Source organism: Protobothrops mucrosquamatus, unplaced genomic scaffold (assembly GCF_001527695.2).
Source record: "Protobothrops mucrosquamatus isolate PMUCROS unplaced genomic scaffold, P.Mucros_1.0 scaffold1903, whole genome shotgun sequence".
In the NCBI taxonomy this organism is placed as follows: domain Eukaryota; kingdom Metazoa; phylum Chordata; class Lepidosauria; order Squamata; family Viperidae; genus Protobothrops; species Protobothrops mucrosquamatus.
This window is the reverse complement of record NW_015388027.1, coordinates 71,150-90,825: the sequence shown is the minus strand read 5'-3', so window position 1 is coordinate 90,825 and position 19,676 is coordinate 71,150. Positions and strand designations below refer to the sequence as shown.

General features: G+C 33.3%; 1 protein-coding gene across 1 annotated transcript in view; it reads left to right on the top strand.

The window, feature by feature from the left end:
- Positions 1-3,524: 3,524 nt before the first annotated feature.
- The window catches only part of LOC114923099 (slit homolog 3 protein-like), a gene marked incomplete at its 3' end in the record, with an annotated part of 86,869 nt that continues 70,717 nt past the window's right edge, over positions 3,525-19,676 (top strand). Inside the window, exons 1-2 of the mRNA XM_029285585.1 lie at positions 3,525-3,562; positions 3,852-3,923. Coding sequence (XP_029141418.1) covers positions 3,525-3,562; positions 3,852-3,923 — 110 coding nt within the window. The remainder of the gene's footprint in view (positions 3,563-3,851; positions 3,924-19,676) is intronic.

The window sequence follows — 19,676 nt, the reverse complement described above, 5'->3', positions numbered from 1 at the left end:
AACATCTAAGGATTAGATGAACTTAATAAAAATACCTTCCAACTTTACTACTACTACTACTACTACTACTACTACTACTACTACTATTATTATTATTATTATTATTATTATTATTATTAATCTCTTCTGTCATCTCAACAAAGGATAGCTTCAGAGCTGATTCCAATGATCCTTAAAGAACTGTGCTTAATTCAAAAGTAAAAACTTAAAGAACTCTGTATGGGATCATGCATGTGTGTTTTTTTTAAATAATCTTAAAGCAGCTGGTGTATGGGTAGGTTTTTGTTTCAAATACACTGTTTCTAAACTTGCATGCCTTAAATTTCATTAAGCATTCTCCTGAGAGAATACTGTATATTGATCCTCCAGGGCAAGCTGCATCTATATGTGCAGCTGGGTAGGTTGAACTTTTATTTTCATGCAGGTTCAACTAAATATCCTTATATATGTTAATTCAAAAGTCAAGATCATCTTGTAGCCTCTTAGCCTTCAGATTTAAAAAAACTGAGAGAAAAAATTGAGGCCTATCCATTGCTTCCAATTTCCCCCTTCACCTTCTAAAGATAAGATCTGCTTGTTAGCTCTTAATGGAAAATCTCTATTTCCTGTAATGAAGAAGAATATTATTGTCAGTTCCAAGACTATTACTTCTGTTGTTATAAAATCATGCTTCCTACATGTATGTGTGTGTATATATAGATATGTATGTATGTTTGTGTATGTATAGATATATATGTATGTATGCAGGGCTTTTTTTCTCATAGAACGCCCAGAACGGAGTTCCGGCACCTTTTTTGGATGGAACCTTGTAGGGTAGGCAAGGCGAGTTGTATGACATGTGTGAGTTCCAGCACCTTTTTATAATTATCTGGATATATTTGTTGCGGAAGGGTACATGGCAGGTACAATATCCATACCGATCTGGATATGTTACTGTACATTTATATGTGGACACCATAGGAACAGTCAAAACTAGATTTTCCCTTCCTTATTGTAAGAATAGGGTTAATAGCATGGCACCTGCTATACTTCTTAATCTATTCTCCTGATGTTATTTCTCATTGGTTTTTTTCCCAGGTTTCTTTTGTAACTGTGTGGATTTTGCTTGTGTAACTGTATTATATATATTTCAGTCTAGAGGTAGTATTGTTAATTTTCAATGGAGGGAAAGTAATGTCATGGAACCAGTTCTTCAACATTTGTCTTCATGGATTCAGGGAGGAGAAGTGAGCCTAAGAGTCTCATGATATTTTAGGGTCATAAATCCATTTCTTTTCATTTTATGATAGGCACAGTTTGAAAGAACAATTTGTTTGCTTATCTTGGCACCTTGTTTTCTTTCTATGACTGTTAAGCTATGACAGTGTGAATAAGCTGATTATTTTAAAAATTGTACTCCCACAATACAGTCCAGTGCAGTCACATAAAGTAGTAAAATGGCACGTATAAATTCCTGCTTGAATCACTATGCTTGTAACTTATAGCATTCCCTCATGCCAAAATTATATATTCTACTTCTACTGCATTACATACTGATGTATATATATAAAGAGTGCCTGTATGAGCACTGAACAGCAATTTCTTATCAAGAAAACAACAACAACAGCACGGAAAACAAAAGCGTGTCACGTGCAAGGAGCACTAAAGTGCCAAGGTTTTGCTTTTGTATTTCATGAGCTCTCGCATTCTCCCAGGTATACTGCTAAATTGTCTTTATTGTATGAGGAGGATTGTGAAATCAGTCATGAGTTATAAAGTGTTTAGCTTCACAAGGCTGAGAAGAGCTATAAGCAAACTTCAATACATGGTGAATAGGGCCCCCCGAGCAACTGCATTACAAATATAAGTTAAAAAATCAAGATTTCTGGCTATGGAAGGTTATTTAATTAACAGACATCAATGAGCCATGTTATTCTCATTTAATTAGCAATAGTATATTCCCAAAAACTGAGCCACCAAAGAAGGAAAAACAAAATGGAAATAATGATTTGACCAAGAATTGAAATATGTGTTAGCAGTTCCACCACCAGCACTGAAGTTTGGGCATTTTAAAAGCTGTCTAAATTTATCTCTATAATTACCTGTTCCCCTGATATTGTTCCTTCAACAATGGTTTGATTTTGTTAGTATTCCTAAGGACATATAAAAGGTCAATTGTGGGTGTTCTTAGGTATTTTTGCCTGTCTTTAACTTACAACCAATTAAGAGCCCTCAGTTGCATCTGTGTATTCCAAAAAAAGTGTGATCTGATTTGAATGAAGTTTAAGCATATTTTATTATTTTTGCAAACTCGGTGCATTTTGATACAATGCTTACAACTGTTTAGTAATTAACTCTAGGTTTTTTAGCCTGAATCATCTTTGATCTGATTAACATTATTAAAACCTTATTTTATACAAAGTAGTTAATTTGGGTAATAAGATCTAATTATGTTTATTTCGTAGGCATATTCAAACTTTTTGACTCCAATGAGTTCAAAGTATTCCAATGGCAATGTAGTCATATACAATATACTAAGGCTTGAAGTCATTCTCCATGCATCAATTCTTATAGAGCCAAAATGATAGCATTCATGCAGAAACCATCAAAACGATGCATAGAGAAATTGCATGATTTGCAGAATCTTGAGCAAACGCAGTCCACAATGCAACATTTTATTGCATGCCTGATTATAAAACAGCATATTTAGCACTTTTAACTTCCGCAGTACCTGAAGTGTGCAACTGGGAATACATTTATGTATTTATTTCCCCAGGGAGAGGTGGGTATCGGGTTTTGACTCCACAAATCATACAAGAAAATATGCATAAGCAAATTAAAGCAATAAAATAGCTCTAGAAATAAAATGCAGTATTTTAAAAATATACTCTTTCTCAATAAGATCATGTTTACAGTTAAATATGTCCCAAAGCAATTCATGAAAAGTCAGTCTAATAAAGAATTATTCTTCAATGGGCAGTGCACATCTGTGATCAGAAATGGCTGGGCATGGTCTAAATCTAGGTCCAACCACTGTGTTCTTTTGTGTACAAAAAAAAAAAATACCTGGTCTGATTCTGAAAGGGATGATTTGAGTGCTCTCCTTTCTTTCCTTATTTGGTCTTGCTTATATTTGAACAGGTCTACTCCGTTATGCCCAGAGTAACTGATTAGCTCCAAGTGTGTCTACCCTGACATTTGATTTGATGATTAGATCGCTCCTGCTCATGCTGGTTAGAAATGTGTCAATAGTGAGGCCTTCCAGATGGGGCCAGCAACAATGCAAGCGAGCATCGAACCACCACAGACATTTGATGCTTATAATAATAAAAAGACTATACAATTAGATTAGCAGAGGCTAATTTGGAATGGGTATATTCCCTGTGCACCCTGGACAGATAAAGGCTTGAGATTTAGTACTCTTAGGATGGAGAACTACAACTTCCAGTAAAAGGAGAAAAGCAGCATTCTGGGAGGTCATGGGGGCAGCACAGTGACCTCCAATGATTTACAGGCCTTTAGCTTAATGAAATTGTTTCAGTGACATGACGGTAAAAGCTCATAATGGATTGGATGTCCTAATGTAATGAAATTATTCCCTTCTGCCTTAGAGGGGGGGAAAAGCACAATTAATATTTACTGAGACCTGACAGGCTTCAGTGTGCTGTAGTATGCAGCTCTTTTAGAGAGTCAGTGAGAAGAGACAGAGCAGCGTGGCAGGCTACCAGCAAGCTTTTGCCCGGTGACAAGCAAAGACTGCAGAGGGGTGGAGGGACACCTTGGTGACAGGGAAGCTGAGGACATGGTGCTCCAAGGCAGCGTGGTTACCAGGCAAGCCTTCATCCTTTCCCTTCCTTCCTTCCTTCCTGCAGGCAACTGGACAACAATCAGATCAGCTGCATTGAAGATGGAGCTTTCCGAGCCCTCCGTGACTTGGAGATTCTGTGAGTTGACTTTCTCCTTGTCTCTGGGTGTGTGGACGTGTGTGTGCGTGCATGCACACGCAGAGCCATGCATGTTTGAGTGTGCATGCGTTGCAATGCTTTTATTTTTGTGTCTTTTCTCTGGGTTACCCACATTATTCCTCCCCCCCAGCCTCCGCCTTTTGGCTAAAGTGCACAGCCAGCAAACATAAATTTGTCACCCACTGGTTTAAGGTTATTGTTAATTAAACCATAAAAGAAGATTTGGGTTCTTATGGTCCTAAAGAGCAGAGATGAAAAGCTATGCTGCTTTTTATGTTGAACAGATGGGATGTAATGTTTCTGTAGGACCTGGTGTTTTCTACACTAAAAGCTAAAACCTTAGCAAAGGATGCCTAACAGGTTTGACTGGCACAATTTTGGAAACAGTTTACAATTGACTTAGGAGAGAGCATAATTGCCCAACATAGAGAAAGGCATGGAAGTGCAACACAATGGCTAGGAGAACATCCTATTGTAAAGACTGTGAGCATATTAGCAACTTCATGCCTCTGTTTAAACATCTGTAGTTTAAGTTAGAGGCTTGGTATTCTCAAACAATTTATTTGCACTAGGACAAATTGTTACAAACCTAAGTTATAAATTAAGGCTATTTGTGAAAGGCTTTTTCAGCATTTTAATTCAGAAAATCTTTTTACAAAGGGAATAATGCATTATAAAAAAAAACAAGATAATAGTGCTTTATATAGATGGATTATTTGAGCAAATATTGTTTGGGCTTGATGATAACATGTTCTTAACTATTTTTAATGAATCAAAAGTGTTTGATGGTGAAAGATGCTAGGTGTAATTGTCATAAATTAGAGGTTTTAAGATGCCCAGGAGAAAATCTTCCTTTTCTGATATGTTGAACTAAAATCTCAAACAGTTATATTCTGTAAATATGCAATTTTATTTTGCATGCCAACAAATGTTCTCAAAACTTTTTTGCCTTTTAAAACATATGCTGTTTCAAGTACAGCAAAGAGTCAATGAAATTAAGTCTTACCAAGGTAAGAGACCTGATGGACGTTGTAGTTACCTAAAGCTGTTGATGATAGATGTTTGTAATATTAGCTTGCAAACTGGCTTTTTATTGGTCACACACAAACAGGTACCCTATTAACATCTGGAAGTGTTCTTCATGAATTTATTCCACTTCCCCTTATCTGAAAGTCATGCCCATTTCCTTTCTTCTGTCATTGAATATGATAGAAGAAAGGAATAAGTGGGAATAAGTTTTGGAAGCAAGAGACGGCGTATAACATGTTGCTATTTACTGTAAGCAAAGTCAAGACTTTCTCGTTGAGCTCAAATGCTGGTGGCAACATAGATACAATCAGTGCTTTTTTTGTAAAAAAAAAAAAAAAAAAAAGGTGCCGGAGCTCACACACGTTATACAACCCGCCTTGCCTATCCTACAAGGTTCCATCCAAAAAAGGTGCCGGAACTCCGTTCTGGGCGTTCTATGACAAAAAAAGCCCTGCATACAATTATGCAGTTCCATGGCAGTAATATGGAGTGCTTTGCCATTACTTCATTCTCGCATGCTTTCCTTTCCTGTATGGGTAATGCTGTGGTATTCCTTGGCGGTCCCCCTTTGAATGGAAAACTAGGCCCAACCTTACTAAACTTCTGAGTCTAGACAAGGCCAGATAAGTGCTGCCACCTGCTGACAACCTTAGTTTGAATTAGGGATGTGTTGTCTTATTATTTATTTGATGGAGGGAAGAGCACCAATCCATCGTGCTAATACTTTGGCATTTAATATTAGTAGAGTAGCCAGTTTCTATGAAACATTAGTATTTGATGAACAAATGAACCTCTTGTTGAAAGATCCATCTAGCTCTCATGCTTTATTTTTATTTATTTATTTTGGCTATTTAATTGGGAATATTTTTCTTTTGCGCTGCAAGATATTTAGTATAAAAATGTATTTCATTACTGACAATATTTTTAATTCTCTTGATATCTTTCCTTTAAATCACTTCAGTGTTTGAAAACTTGCTAAACATCTATTATTTGATTTTGATTTCTGAAGCACAGACAATCCTTTGGAAATATGTATAAGTACGCTGTGTGAATGTGTGTGTGTGTGTGTGTGTGTAAAACGTTTATATAGCCACCCAGAATTTGATAAAGAGAAGTTTTAAAATGCTCACAAAATGTCACTCTTTAGTCTTAAAAAGGCAAAAAGAGAAAACAAATGAAAACTTGAAGATGGTCACAAAAGAACTTTCACCGCATATATGTATAAACATTTGGAAGCCTAATTTCTGCTTTTATAATAAAAGTCTCAATTATGTGCCCTTAAACGGTCTGGAAAAACTTATGAAATTTTATTTCCTAAACATTTTCTTCATTCATGTGATAGTGTCCATTGATAACAGTGATCAGAAAATTACGGAAGCCGATTGTTAAGCTCCATGAATAATTCACATAACAATTTTATGTAAGATACTTCACGTTCCTATAATTTGAGTTATAAGTCTTTCCTTTTATCAAATATACATTCATAATACCAATGGAGACTTTTCTTCCAATATTTAAGATTTATGGCAAAAAAGTAATTTCATAGTCTGCATCATTCATTTATATTTGACAAACATCCATTTTATTATTAATATAGAATCTGTATATGGATTTCCAATTTTTTCAGAGAGCATGTTTGTTATTTGCCATTATAAAGCACTGGATTAAAATTGAGTAGCTCTCTGAACAATGTTTCCAACTTTATATTATTCATTAACCTTCTTCTCATAAATTATTTGGATACAGATTTGTTGTCTTTGCTTCATATATTATATAATCGTGGTTGATATTTTTACTGTTGTGTCTTCCTTGTGGAAACAGAAAGTTCAATTGATATAGGAAACAATGCTCAATAACATTCCAAGAAATGGAACTGGAGTAACCAATGTTCTTAGAATTATTTTGTGCAAACTATTTTTGAGGGCGGGTGAAGAAGTAGAACATAGACATGTCAGTAATCAGTAGTCCCCAAGGCAGGGAAAGAAATTCAAATCTTGCATATTTTATATTTAATTTTTTAATTTAAAATGTTAAGTTAAACAAAATAATTTTAATTTATTCAACACTACCAGTGCATGCATAGAAGGATAATATTCTTTTCAGTAGCAGCCCCTTCTACTTTATTATACTGCAATGGTGAAAATCTGATACTGTTTAGAACACAGTACTTTATCCAGAATACGTAAGGCAGGTGGCTACTGAAAAGTGGCCAGGGGTGAAGGAATTTCTCCTATAATCAAGTCAGAATCTTGCTATTTGTATGTGCTTATACCTTTGTACACTAAAGTGCACACCTCTCAAGATATTCCTTTTAGTTATTAAATCTCTTTGAATTCTCACTGTTGGGAGTCCAGTTGAATTCTTCAATACATTTACAATTAGCTCAGCATCTATCAGTCAGGGATACTTACATAATGGGTGGCTTTCCATGGAGTGTCTTTATTGAAAAAAAACACATTTGAAATAAATATAAAGAATTGTCACTTTCATGGCATTTTAGCCTTTCAGTACCAGATAAATGCCTTAATAAGATTTTCCTTGATCCTTTCCTAGGAAATTAAATTTAAATATGAGCAATTATCATAAGTTAAAAGCCCTATTTAGGGGAAAATGTACATCTTTTCTGTGAATTGAGTTGTATTTTAACTAGCAGCTTATAAAAGCATCATATTTTGTACATTTTGTTACCAATAAGAAAATCCATAGGGACACATGCATTGTTCTATTCCCATGAATAGCTTATTTATACATTAGGTCCTGCACATGAAATATAGTTGATAGTCATGAAGTATCCCCTACTCTAAAATTAAAATTAAGAAAGGAGAAATGACTTGGCGTTACAGATGGTAATATATTTCCTCCGCTTGTTCCTCTTTAAGAAGTACCACTTCTCATTTTGTGATCTTTGACATTCCTTTGTAGAAATAGTACTGGCACAGCAACCTTTCAGATTACCTTTACACCTGTAACTTGAATTGTGAGGCATAATATACATTACTTCTATTTGTTAATTAAAATTGTTTTCTTCATTACCAAGAACAGGGGCTTTAAATTATTTTATTCAACAACCTGTTGTTTTGTGAGTTATGTATTTATTTGTATCTAATTAGATGTGGTGTTTAAAATCATGACATAATTCTAAATAAATGAGGCGTCATTGCTTAATGAATATCAGTGAATGGCAAAAGGATGTGATTTGTTATTCTATTTTGCCAACAAGTATCATCAGTTTAGGCAATTAGAATTAAATGTGGATTGTGTGAGTTGCATTCATAACTGTCACTATAAAAGCAGCATATTTAATGAAGAGCTTCTTCTCTGTTTATATAAGGCTTTAGAGTCTGTCTTGAACTGATATTGGATACAGCGGTTGTTTTTAAAAATTCTCTGTTTAGATATAATTCACACTTAGCACAAATATAATAAGGAATATGTTTGAAACATGAATGCATAATTGGCATTATTTTATGTGGAATTAATTCATTTTATTAAGTTTGGTATATTGAATTTTCACATTGTTGAGGTGGAAATGAATTACAGTGGCTGTAGTGATTTGTTTCATTTAAAATCAGGACAAATGAAGAAAAATCCGATTTCCTAACTCCCAGTCTATTTTTTTTTTTTTGCTTGGAAGCAGATCAAAAGTCACACCTGCTTTTGGCAGATTGTTTTGAAGACATGTTCCAAGTGATTTGTGCGAAGATGGCTAGTTCCTTTAAAAAAAAAAAAACCCCTCACTAACTATCTGGAGATGTTCCAGGAGAAAACTGCATCAATATACCCACTAATTTTCCTTATCAGTCCCTGTCCTATTGTAGATCATTGTAGTAAAGGACTAATGTGCTGGAAAAACATCCAGCTAGCAGCTTCAATTTCCTTTTTTTGGAATCAGATTAAACATATTAGAAACCACAGTAAAGTCAGAAGATCAGTTTAGAAGAAAGAGCTCTTCTAAATATGCATAGAAACCTAATGTAGAAGGGCCCATACACTTATAAATATCCAAGAATTCTGTTTTATTTAGGAAGATCCTGTTTTATCTATCAGAATTTCCTTACAGAAATTATTTCCTGACTATATAGCAGCAAAAAAAAAACAAAAAAAAAACCAGCTGCCAGATACTATCAAGGTGATAGATTTTGTATTGTCTGCTAGCAGCGAAAAAAATATGATGGACTGGCTTAATTTAGACTTAATTAATGCATCTGAAAAATCCCCAAAGGTCCTAGTGGTAGTTGCTCTTCACCCCCTACAAACGAATATCTCTAACTTTCTTGATGCTATGAATGATTTAGTATGCACTGTTTTTCAAAATTATTTATTATAATTTTAAAATTATAATGATGAGCCGTTTGATAAAACTCTGGCATTAATGTACATGTCATGTACATGTTCAGCAAGCAATGAGAATTTAGATGGCCAGACAGAAAGACAGACAGATAAATAGATGAAATGCCCTATTCACAGAACCATACAATTGGGATGAGCTATTTAGACATTGCAATCCAACCCTTGCTTAGGCTTCTGAGGCACATGTAGTGAAGAAATGAATCCATTTTCAGGGTAATTGTTTTACACCCAAACTTAGTTTATTATTAAGATATTTTCTCTAGCATTTGATCGAAATCAGCCTTCCTGTAATTCATATTTATTATTCAGTATTCCATATTTGTAGATGACAGAGACTAGGTATTTACTCCTTTTATATGGCATTCTTTCAGGTATCTGAAACATATTGTCATATTTTACCAAAGCATGTCTTCTGGAGGTCAGATATAGTCATCTTTCTCATTTCTTTTTTTAAATTTCTAATCTAAGATTTTTAAAAAGAAATTGAAGAAGTTGGGTAAATATGTCAAATTCCGTTTTCCATGGAACAAATAGTTTGGATTTACTTTAAAGTGCCTCAAATAGTTAGGAATTATCTCTAGTTTTTACAGTATCTGTCCGTAGAATGTTTTCCTCTACTTCCTTCAATTGTCACTGTAAAATTGTAAATTGTGGCAATCAAATGCCCTCAATGCAAAGTATAACAGTTTTATTGATGGCGATCACAATGTCAATGTATAATGATTTTTGATATAACCATTCCAATGAACATTAGTCATTCATTTAAAAAACTAAATATAGATTATATTTAAGCATCAACATGAGCAAAGGCCAGTACATTTTGATGCATGAATAAAATCTAAATATTTCAAGTGTTAAAATACAACCATTCATTAAGTAATTGAATTTTTGACCCTTAGTGAGGCAGTCTGCTTCTCCGGAGCTAATGGTTGGACCCTTAATCAGCAACCATATGTGCTTCTGCTTTCAAAATGCCATGTGGTCTTTTAAAAATTTATTTTTCAATGTCTAAAGAAATATAGTGGATATAATGAAATTGTTATGCTATTGGGAACTAAAAACGTTGTCAGGTAAAGTGCCCTCAGTATAATGGCAATTATTTTCATTCTTATAGTTTTTAAAATTTTCAGCATAGTGTAGTTTGCATGAAATATTATGGGCTGATTTTTAGGCTTCTAGGTAACAGTACACTGCAGTACCAGACCTCTATTATTGGATATTTAAATTCCTTGATGAATTTATTCCATCAAAAATTCCTTTCCCATGAAATTTTCCTTCTTTATTAGTAATGAAATGACCCAAAATCCAATGAAAATGAGAAAGGCCACTACTACTACTACTACTACTACTACTACTACTAATAATAATAATAATAATAATAATAATAATAATAATAATAATAATAATAATAATAATAATAATAATAATAATAATAATAATAATAATAAAAAAATCTAGAAGGCGTGGACATGTTTCAAACAATGGCCACTGATTTCTCTGGTCATGTTCATATTCATTAATTAATTTATGTCATAGAATACTATCTTCTGTAGATTGCCTATTGTTTATTTTATAACTTGCCAAGCAGCTTTACTTATAATAAGGATTTAACACTATTACTTTACTCAAGGTTAAAAATCTGGATAATTTGTTTGCCTCCAAAAAGTAATTGGGATATAAATAAATAAGTAAAATATATAGCTTCAATGTGTAAGCAAGTAGAAACAAGACTACAGTGGAAGACCTTTCATAGAGAAGATTATCCCACCATGTCCTTAGAGTTCCCAACAGGAAGTATTTCTGCCTTCTAGTCTCTTAGGATGTGAGTGGCATTATTTACCAGGTCTGTTTTTCATCATTTTTGGTAAAGTACTTGCATCAATCAGTTCCATATTTGCATTTGGCCATGCGGTAGTGCATGAACTGCCGCAATGCGGTCCCTATGACACCATCTTTGAAGACCACTCAGCTTCTGCCAAACCAAAATGAGTTTGCCAGCCTGCTGGGCGGGGTTAGAGGAGGGGAGCTTATTTTATCTCCTCGCCAACTGCGGAAACTGCCTATTTGTGTCTTGGGGTAATTCAGGTGGGTTTGTGTTATCTTAAGATCCATCTCTTACCACTTCTCCTGCATTGGCATTGCAAGCACTCAGGTGAGGCACTTATTACTTTTAGATTTGAGTTTATGGGACAGTCTTCCTTTAGTGATGTTACATCCATTAAGAAAGTGTATTCTAAAGCTAAACCAGCTTTCTTTATCAAATCCATGACAAATCATATTTAGCTTATTTTCATATTTTGAGATTATTACTAGAGAGGGAGCAGTATTGTTAGATTAACTCTTATTTATTTATGCTTTTCTCTACATCTTTTTTGGGGAACATAACACTAATGGAACACAGTAAGTATTCAACATTTATATTTCCACTTTTTAGTTTTGTGATATATTATTTAGTGGTTAAGAATGTAAACTAACTATTGCCAGATAAAGATCTGGAAAAGATTTCTTCTACTGGGGCTGACAACTTAAGGAAAAGTTAATTTAAAAACTATATTTTTGGAAAAGAACTAAACTACATTTTGACTTTAACATTGTAGGTTTGATAATCTATTATGGAAATATTGTTCTTTAGAGGGTCAAGGCCAAAGTATCCTGCTGTGGGTAAGGTTGACTATGGGGAATCCATGTTCAGATGCCATGTTGAGTTCAAGTAATTTGATTGGTTCAGTTTTTGCAAGAAGCTTTATGACGTTTTGTTCTGGAGGTATAGAACAATCTTTTAGATATATTGGATATATGGTGATGGAGATTAAAATAAGTTTGCTTCTTAAATGAATCACTTTTTGGAGACTATATAAATAACAGGGATCTGCAGAATGAACTGAAAGATTGAGAATAGAGATAGGTTTGAATTAACTCCTTTAATATTTGAAATATTTTACCCACCATTAGTTAGCAATTTGTGAAGCTTGCATGTATTCCCAACACTCATGGCAGTTTGATTTCTAAATATATATTTTAATGCAAACATTGTTATCTTAATACCATTGGCTTTTTAATAGAGACTCACTAGCTACATCTACATTTTTATCTACTTACTCTGAATCAAAAGCATCTTCAAATGCCTGGGTGTAAGTTATATTCACTCTTCCTTCCATGTTAATAAATGGCAAAGATTTGGAGAAGTAACTTTCATTTCTAAAATATTTGATTATGGGGACAACAAGATCATTTCCTTTCTTCCTTTGCAAAAGTCAATGAGAGTTATTCTCCTGACATCTCGCAGCACTTCTCTAGAGTGGGCTTCTTCTCATAGTTGTAACAAGAAAAAGATACAATCGAAAGGTATTTTCCCTGTCTTCGTATTGATTGTATTAGATAGCTACTACATATTTTAGATCTTCATTCTCTGCCATTCAAGACCCCTAGTGGTCGTGTTCAGGTTATAGAGATAACATTAGGAGTATGTTATATGCCGCAATGCGACACTTGATTAAGATAGGAGCTGGAACCATGCTAGCTTTGGAAGGGGATAAATATCTTCACTGATATGGTCAGAAAGAGCTCTGAATAGGTCTTCAAACCATTTGTGTTTTTTTTTTACCAAAAATGAACAGGAACAAATTTGTTTCTGCAACTTTCTATCAGCAGGGGTACAAAATTAGGCTACTGATTTAGTAGAGGTAAAGCTAGTATGCTTAAAATATCTTTTTATGAGTGTTTTGATCTTTCTACAAATATAAAACGTGCCTTTTAACAGCCTGCATAGAAACTAATATATTTTGCATAGCTTGATTATTTAGGTTTCCTGTCCAATAACTTTTTATTTTATTTTTATTAAATTTTTGCTCTGCTGAATCCCCAGAAACTCTAGGCAGTATCTGTGCATTGCCCTCAATTCTTATTATTTTAAGAAAAGTCAAAGGTAAGTATACTTTCAGCAGGAGATTGTTTGTTTCTTCTTCTATGAATTACTTCATCTGAATTTAAAATAATTTAAATACTTTAGTCTCAATTAGGCTTTCCTGAAAATTCAATTGCTTGTCAAACTGCATTTGAAACAATATCTAGTGGATCTAAGTTTGTTCTTCCTATATTGGTGTGAGCTTAAAATGCAAAAAAGTTGCATTGATGAACTAAAGAATATAGTCTTAATTTAAATTGATTTGATTCCATTAAAAATTAATTGGATATAAACACACATTCTTCATGTAATGATAATCTATACATTCTAGGTTTTAATTCTGTGCTACTTAGATGGATTCCTAAGCCCTATAACCTTATTTGTACAGGATTTCATAATTAGTAAAACTGCATGTATAGTTCTTCTGAAGAGATGCGGTTACAGCATTTCACATAGTTTTATGATTGAAAAGATTATAACTTCAAAGACATCTATTTTTAAGATGTTTTTATGACTCTCAATCTTCTTACATTTATTAAAAGAAAAGTTAATAAAATGTCTACATGCCTCACTCTACCCTTTATTGCATTTTACACACAAAAAAATAAGACACTGAGATTGCATAGGAAACTTAGGTTGGATATTCTTAATGGAATTTCCATTGCACTTGAAGGATCAAAGAACTTACATAAACAACAAGCAATTGCTATTTTGGTTCAAGGTAAGAAAGTGTCAGCTTTGAAAATGTTCAACTAAAAGAAGCAGGTACCTTTGTGTTTGTTTTTGTACTTAAGTCTCAAAAATCTGGTAGAGAAAGAAAATTGTGTGTTCAATTTTGTTATGAAGATATTAAACTAAGATCCAAAATATGTGCTCAGTCAAATATAGGTTTATACTTGCATTGTTCAAAAAATAAAATAACACTTGAGCTATTGTGTTGTCTCTTTCAGTGCCAAGATTATGATAAAACTCTAATTCTCCCAAGTTATTACATATATCAGAGGAAAGCCTCTATGTCAACAAAGTGCAGTGAATGTTCTTATATATAAAAAGAAAACATGTCAGACATTGATACTGAAATATGTGAGGGAAAAATATTGCTGTGCTTAAACCATGTTTATTTGACAAATTATATGTGAGAAATGCATGTTGTTTGTAAGGGTGCAACTAATAGTAAAGTTTTATTACCATGACTGCTATATGAATGCAATATATTTCAAAAAACAATTGTTCCATGTTCTCAAAAGAATGTGTATCATTAAATTTACACATTTAAGACCTAAGTGAAGAAACCTGGACTTTGTTGTTGTAATGCATATTATTTGGGTATACAAAATCATCTACTCATTTGGTTCTTAATGAAAACTATCAAAAATATTGAAATTATTATTATTTCTATAAAATAAGCTTACCATACTAACAAATGTTTTTTTTCACAACCCTTCCTTTCTCTTTTTCTTCCTCTTTCTCATATAATTCTAAAAGGATGACGATTTTTTTTATCATTATTATTATGGCAACATTTTTTACAAACAACTTGGGAGAAAGATAGACATTGTTAAACTGCAATAAAAGTAAGATAATGCTTTTATTTTGTGTTTAAGTTACACCTAGTTTCATTTTAATATTAATATTATTTAAAACCAGCACTAAGAATCTGTCAACTTGATATACAAAGTTGAGATAAAAGATCCTGCTATTACTACTTTACTACTAAATTAAATTTACTACTTTACTACTAAATTAAAATGTCAATTAAAATTCAGCTATAAGGCAGTAACTAAGCAGTTTGGGATATAATTTTGTGTCTGTTCCTTTGGGAATTATGAAATAATAACTAACAAAAATAAGATTATTCTTTTTTTTTCATTTTGTTCTGTAGTCTGTTAGTTTCTAATTTTATGTCATGTTTTGGATATTCCCATCTGATATTCCCAGCTTTGTCTTTGCTCACGTTCCAGTCTATTCTTACATCTTGCTCCCCTGACTTTTTTTTCTTTTCTTTTCTTCTTCTTCTTCTTCTTTTTTTTTTTGCAGCGTTACTATCTTGGTTGGTGTGTACTAAAATTTGCTACCTTTTCTAATATCAAATTCCACTACCTAAAATGCCAACTTTGTTTTGTTAATAGGTGAGAATAAAACACTTTGGTTTTTTTAAAAGCTTATACATAGTTTTGTTCATTATGTATGCATAAAGTAAATAGATAAATTGACAAAATAATATTAATAAAAAGTTTTAAAAATCACAATTTGTACTGAGAGAAAAACATTCCCCCATCCCCCCCCCAAAATATCTGAATCATTACGGGAGCAGATTGCTTTCTATTCACTGAAACAGTTTAAGAAGATATTGCAGAGAAAGAAATGAAAAAGAAAAATACATGTGACTACAGACATCAGTGTTGTAAAAGCTGATTATCTTTGAACATTACCCTTGTCAAATAAACTGTTTCTGTAACATCTGAAGAGAACCTTGTCCTTCATTTCTTTCCTTCCCTATCTGTTGCTGTTCCTCTCATCTTGTCCTTATCCAATTTTTTTACTCATTTTGTTTCCTTCCTCACCAGTGTAGTTATCCCAATCACCATCACATATTTTTCTTCAGGTTTTTTTTTCTCCTGCTTTTCTTGGAAGGAGAGAGGGGAATAGGAGCATGTATTCCATGGTTTGGGTGTTTGGGTGAAAAAAGGCAATGTTAATTAGTATTGCAAATAGTTAAGGTGCTGAAATAGGAGTGAGGGAATTATATTTTTATTTATATGAGAACGTAGTTCTAGACCTCCCATAGAAACAGAAGCCACTTGATCATTCTCTTTTAGCTCTAGAGTGGGACATTGAAAAACAGCTCTATATCAACTCATGCTGGATCAATAGGATAGATTATGATCATTCAATGAATAGTCCTTTGTTCATTAATTCAGGCTCATATTAATAACTTTCTCTTTTTATATCAATCTTGTCCTTGGAATGTATTTCTGGAATTCCCAAAGATGGTTTTTCCAAAAGGTATCTGGATTTTCTTGTGTTTTTTTTCCCTCTGAAAATGCCTGAAGAAGCCTCTTGGATGAGAAGTGAAACATTTGAAAGAAAAATACCAAGAAAGTCCAGTTACTTTTTGGAAAAAGCACTTTTGTGACAACCATGACCTGAATGATTAAGAATTTCTGTAGACTATTTCTGGAAGGCATATATGTGCATGTACATGTATGGATACAAATACTCACAATCTACTAGGTGGGCAAGGACATCAGCTGGAATTGTTTTCAGCACAGATTGACAGAAAAGCTGGACATTACAGAGGATATTGTCATTGTTTATAACTGTTGTTTACTCTTTTGGGTGTGACTTAAATTCAGGGTCAACTTTTCAAGTAAATATGACAATATTGAAATAAAAGTAATATCTGAGTTTGGTGTGACTTCATAGGCATGGCTTTGAAGTTTTGTTAATAACTATACAGAAGCAGTCTGTATTCCAAATGTATAAAAAGGCAGATTTATTCCAATATTTTATAGTTATAAAATCTTAAACAAGTCTGTTTCATAGCACTGAGAACAATTTGTTTTAAAAATTCATTACTAATAGGAATAAATGATAAAATATATTTCACAGCTTTGAAATTTAGCAAGGATATTGTCAAAATCTCAAAGAATTACATAGATACCAATGTGTGACTCCAAGTTGTATATGTGACATATGTAGGAAATAAAGTTTTACAACTAAGCAAAACAGTGAAATCATCAGTTTCCTATCATATTAAGAAATTAAATTCTAATATAATCAAGTTACATTGATGGTGGATTTATTTAGCTCATAAGACAGTGATTTGTAGATAGTCGAACTTGTTTTAAATCATTCACTCCTTTATATTATAAAAGTTTGTCAAATAAAAGTATTCAGGTATCTTTAATATATAGAGGAGAGAAAAATCTGATTCCTTCTTTGGTCACAGTCAGTGGTAAAAGACCTACAGAGGAACTTAAAAAGTATTAAATCTATGGGCACACAAATAGTATGGTCATATTAAAGTCAATTAAACTGCTTAAGCTTGAACATATGATAAGTGTGGTATTTTGTTGTTCTAAGCAAAACTCAAAGCTTGTATCAATGCAAACATAGAAGATGAACCAATTATTTAGCTTTTAACAAATGGTACAGAAATGTTCCCTTTCACCTAACTAAAACAAATACAATCTATCACTTCTTTTTCCTCAAAGAAGAGCAGTAGCTTACATTAGACTTATTTCTAAATATGACAGGTAATAAGTGAGAGCACACATCCTCTCACATTTACAAATGACTTATTAGAAAGTAAATAAAGATGCATAAACTGTGTATTATTTCTGCTCTGCCTAACGCTTGTGTTTCAGTATTCCTTTACAGATTAAAATGTTGCTGATGTTTGTAGTAGAGCCAAATGCCGTATACAGTCCTAGTGCTTATTATCCAGGGGCTTGAATGGATAACAGCTCTATGGTAATTATGCTAGATGCTCATTAGTGCTGAACAAGCACTAATCAAAAATTTAATCTACCATATCATTTGTCAATTTGATTAGTTGTTTGGGGTAATCGGCTTCAGAAATAAAATGCAACAGAAAATCCGATTCTGTTATATTCATGAAACAAGTCTCTCCTTTTTTAACTCTTACCCAACTCCTTGGAGAGGAAGGAGTTATAAAATATCTTTCTGTTCAAAACTGGTATACGAAAAATAAATTGTACATATTTTATTGATGCATAGACATTTCCTTTGAGTATAAAACTTTGATTGTATCATTCCCTCAAGAGGAAATATAGACCTATTTGCATCATAAATTATGGCTTGGGAAGTATGTGTAATCATTATTAACAGATCTTTGCATGATAACACAAAGTCATTGTAAATTTGTTTCAACAAAATATCAGTCTTACTATTGTCAACTCTCACATAGTTTAATACAGACAATGAAAATAATCTTAATTTGATTCCTTGATATCGCTGCTGAAAAATGTAATTCTTGATCAGGACACAGAATAATTCTCAAAGACTGTAATATGTCATAACATATTTATAATTAGAAAGCTGCAGGACTCCACTATATTACCCCTGGATGCTTAGATTTGTTTGTGTTGTTTTATCCATCTAAGAGCAATGGAATTGTCATGTTCCTTTTAATTATCTTTAGTGGAGCAATTTTGCCCAATTTGGACAGTTTATTCACTCCCTGGGAATCAGTCCTGATGTTTTCACTGGCAATTATATGTAAATGTACTTGTCTTTCAATCTTTCACTATTAGTCATTTGCTCACCAAAATGTAATATTTTTAATTACTTTTGGCAAAGTTGAGAGAAGTAGAGGAAATCATGTTTGGCATGGCTAGAAAGACGTGGAAGAATGGAAAGGCAGTAGATAAGGGAAATAGAAGTGAGTCTTGGAAGAATTATGGGTTGATGACCAAGGATACTTTTTTAAAAAAAATGATATTTAAAAAACTTATATAGCTTACTATTTCAAATAGTAATCCTGGGTGACTCATAACAATCAATAAAGACAATAATAGTAATAAATAATAATCTCTCCCACTAGGTGCCAAACCAATCAACCTTTTAACCTTCTGATTCAACCCCTATCCTAGCCCAATGTTTGAAGTAAGAGTCAGATGATCACCACTATCCTTTTCTCAAGTGGAAAGTATTCTAAAGGGCTGATGCAACTAGAGAGGAGGCATGCCTCCAAGGTCCCATCAGATGACAGCATTTAAGGAAAGGGATTTGGAAATATTCTTGTCTATTCTAGTGAGACAGGCAGATATTCTTGATATTCTTGCAGCTCACATAACAGTAGTATAATTCAGGCAAACTGTGAGGCACTCAGAATTGTGTGCATGGCTCCATTCGGAAAACCTTCCCAAAGGTTTTCAAGAGCAGTTCCAGTGATGGGATTCAGCCAGTTCGCACCACTTTGGCAGCTAATTTTTTGTTGCCCATGCCCAGAATGGACTTCCAGAAGCGGCATCCACACAGAGAACCGGTTGTTCACGTATTTGAATCCCACCACTGAGCAGTTCCATGTAGAGTGCCTTACAGTAATCCAACTGAGAGATGACTAAGACATGAGCCACATGGGCCTGTCAAAGTTTTGAGATCAAACACACACAAAAATCAGTAGTACTGTTACCAGTCTTCAAACTCACAGTTATCTATTTAGCACATTTATATAGCTGCCATCTCATTAAATACAACTCTATGTGATATACAACAACAGTTATACTGTATAAGTCTCATGGAAAGAGGTTAGAGATTAGCTTTAAAGGACACCATAATAGATCTCCAATAATACTGAGACAAAACCTCCCATACTGACTTCTGTCTTATACCACACAGTGGGATAATCACCTGAACCAGGAAGTTTAACAACTTTTATTGTTTTAATATTATCTTTTTTTTAAGATAAGGGGGAATCCAAT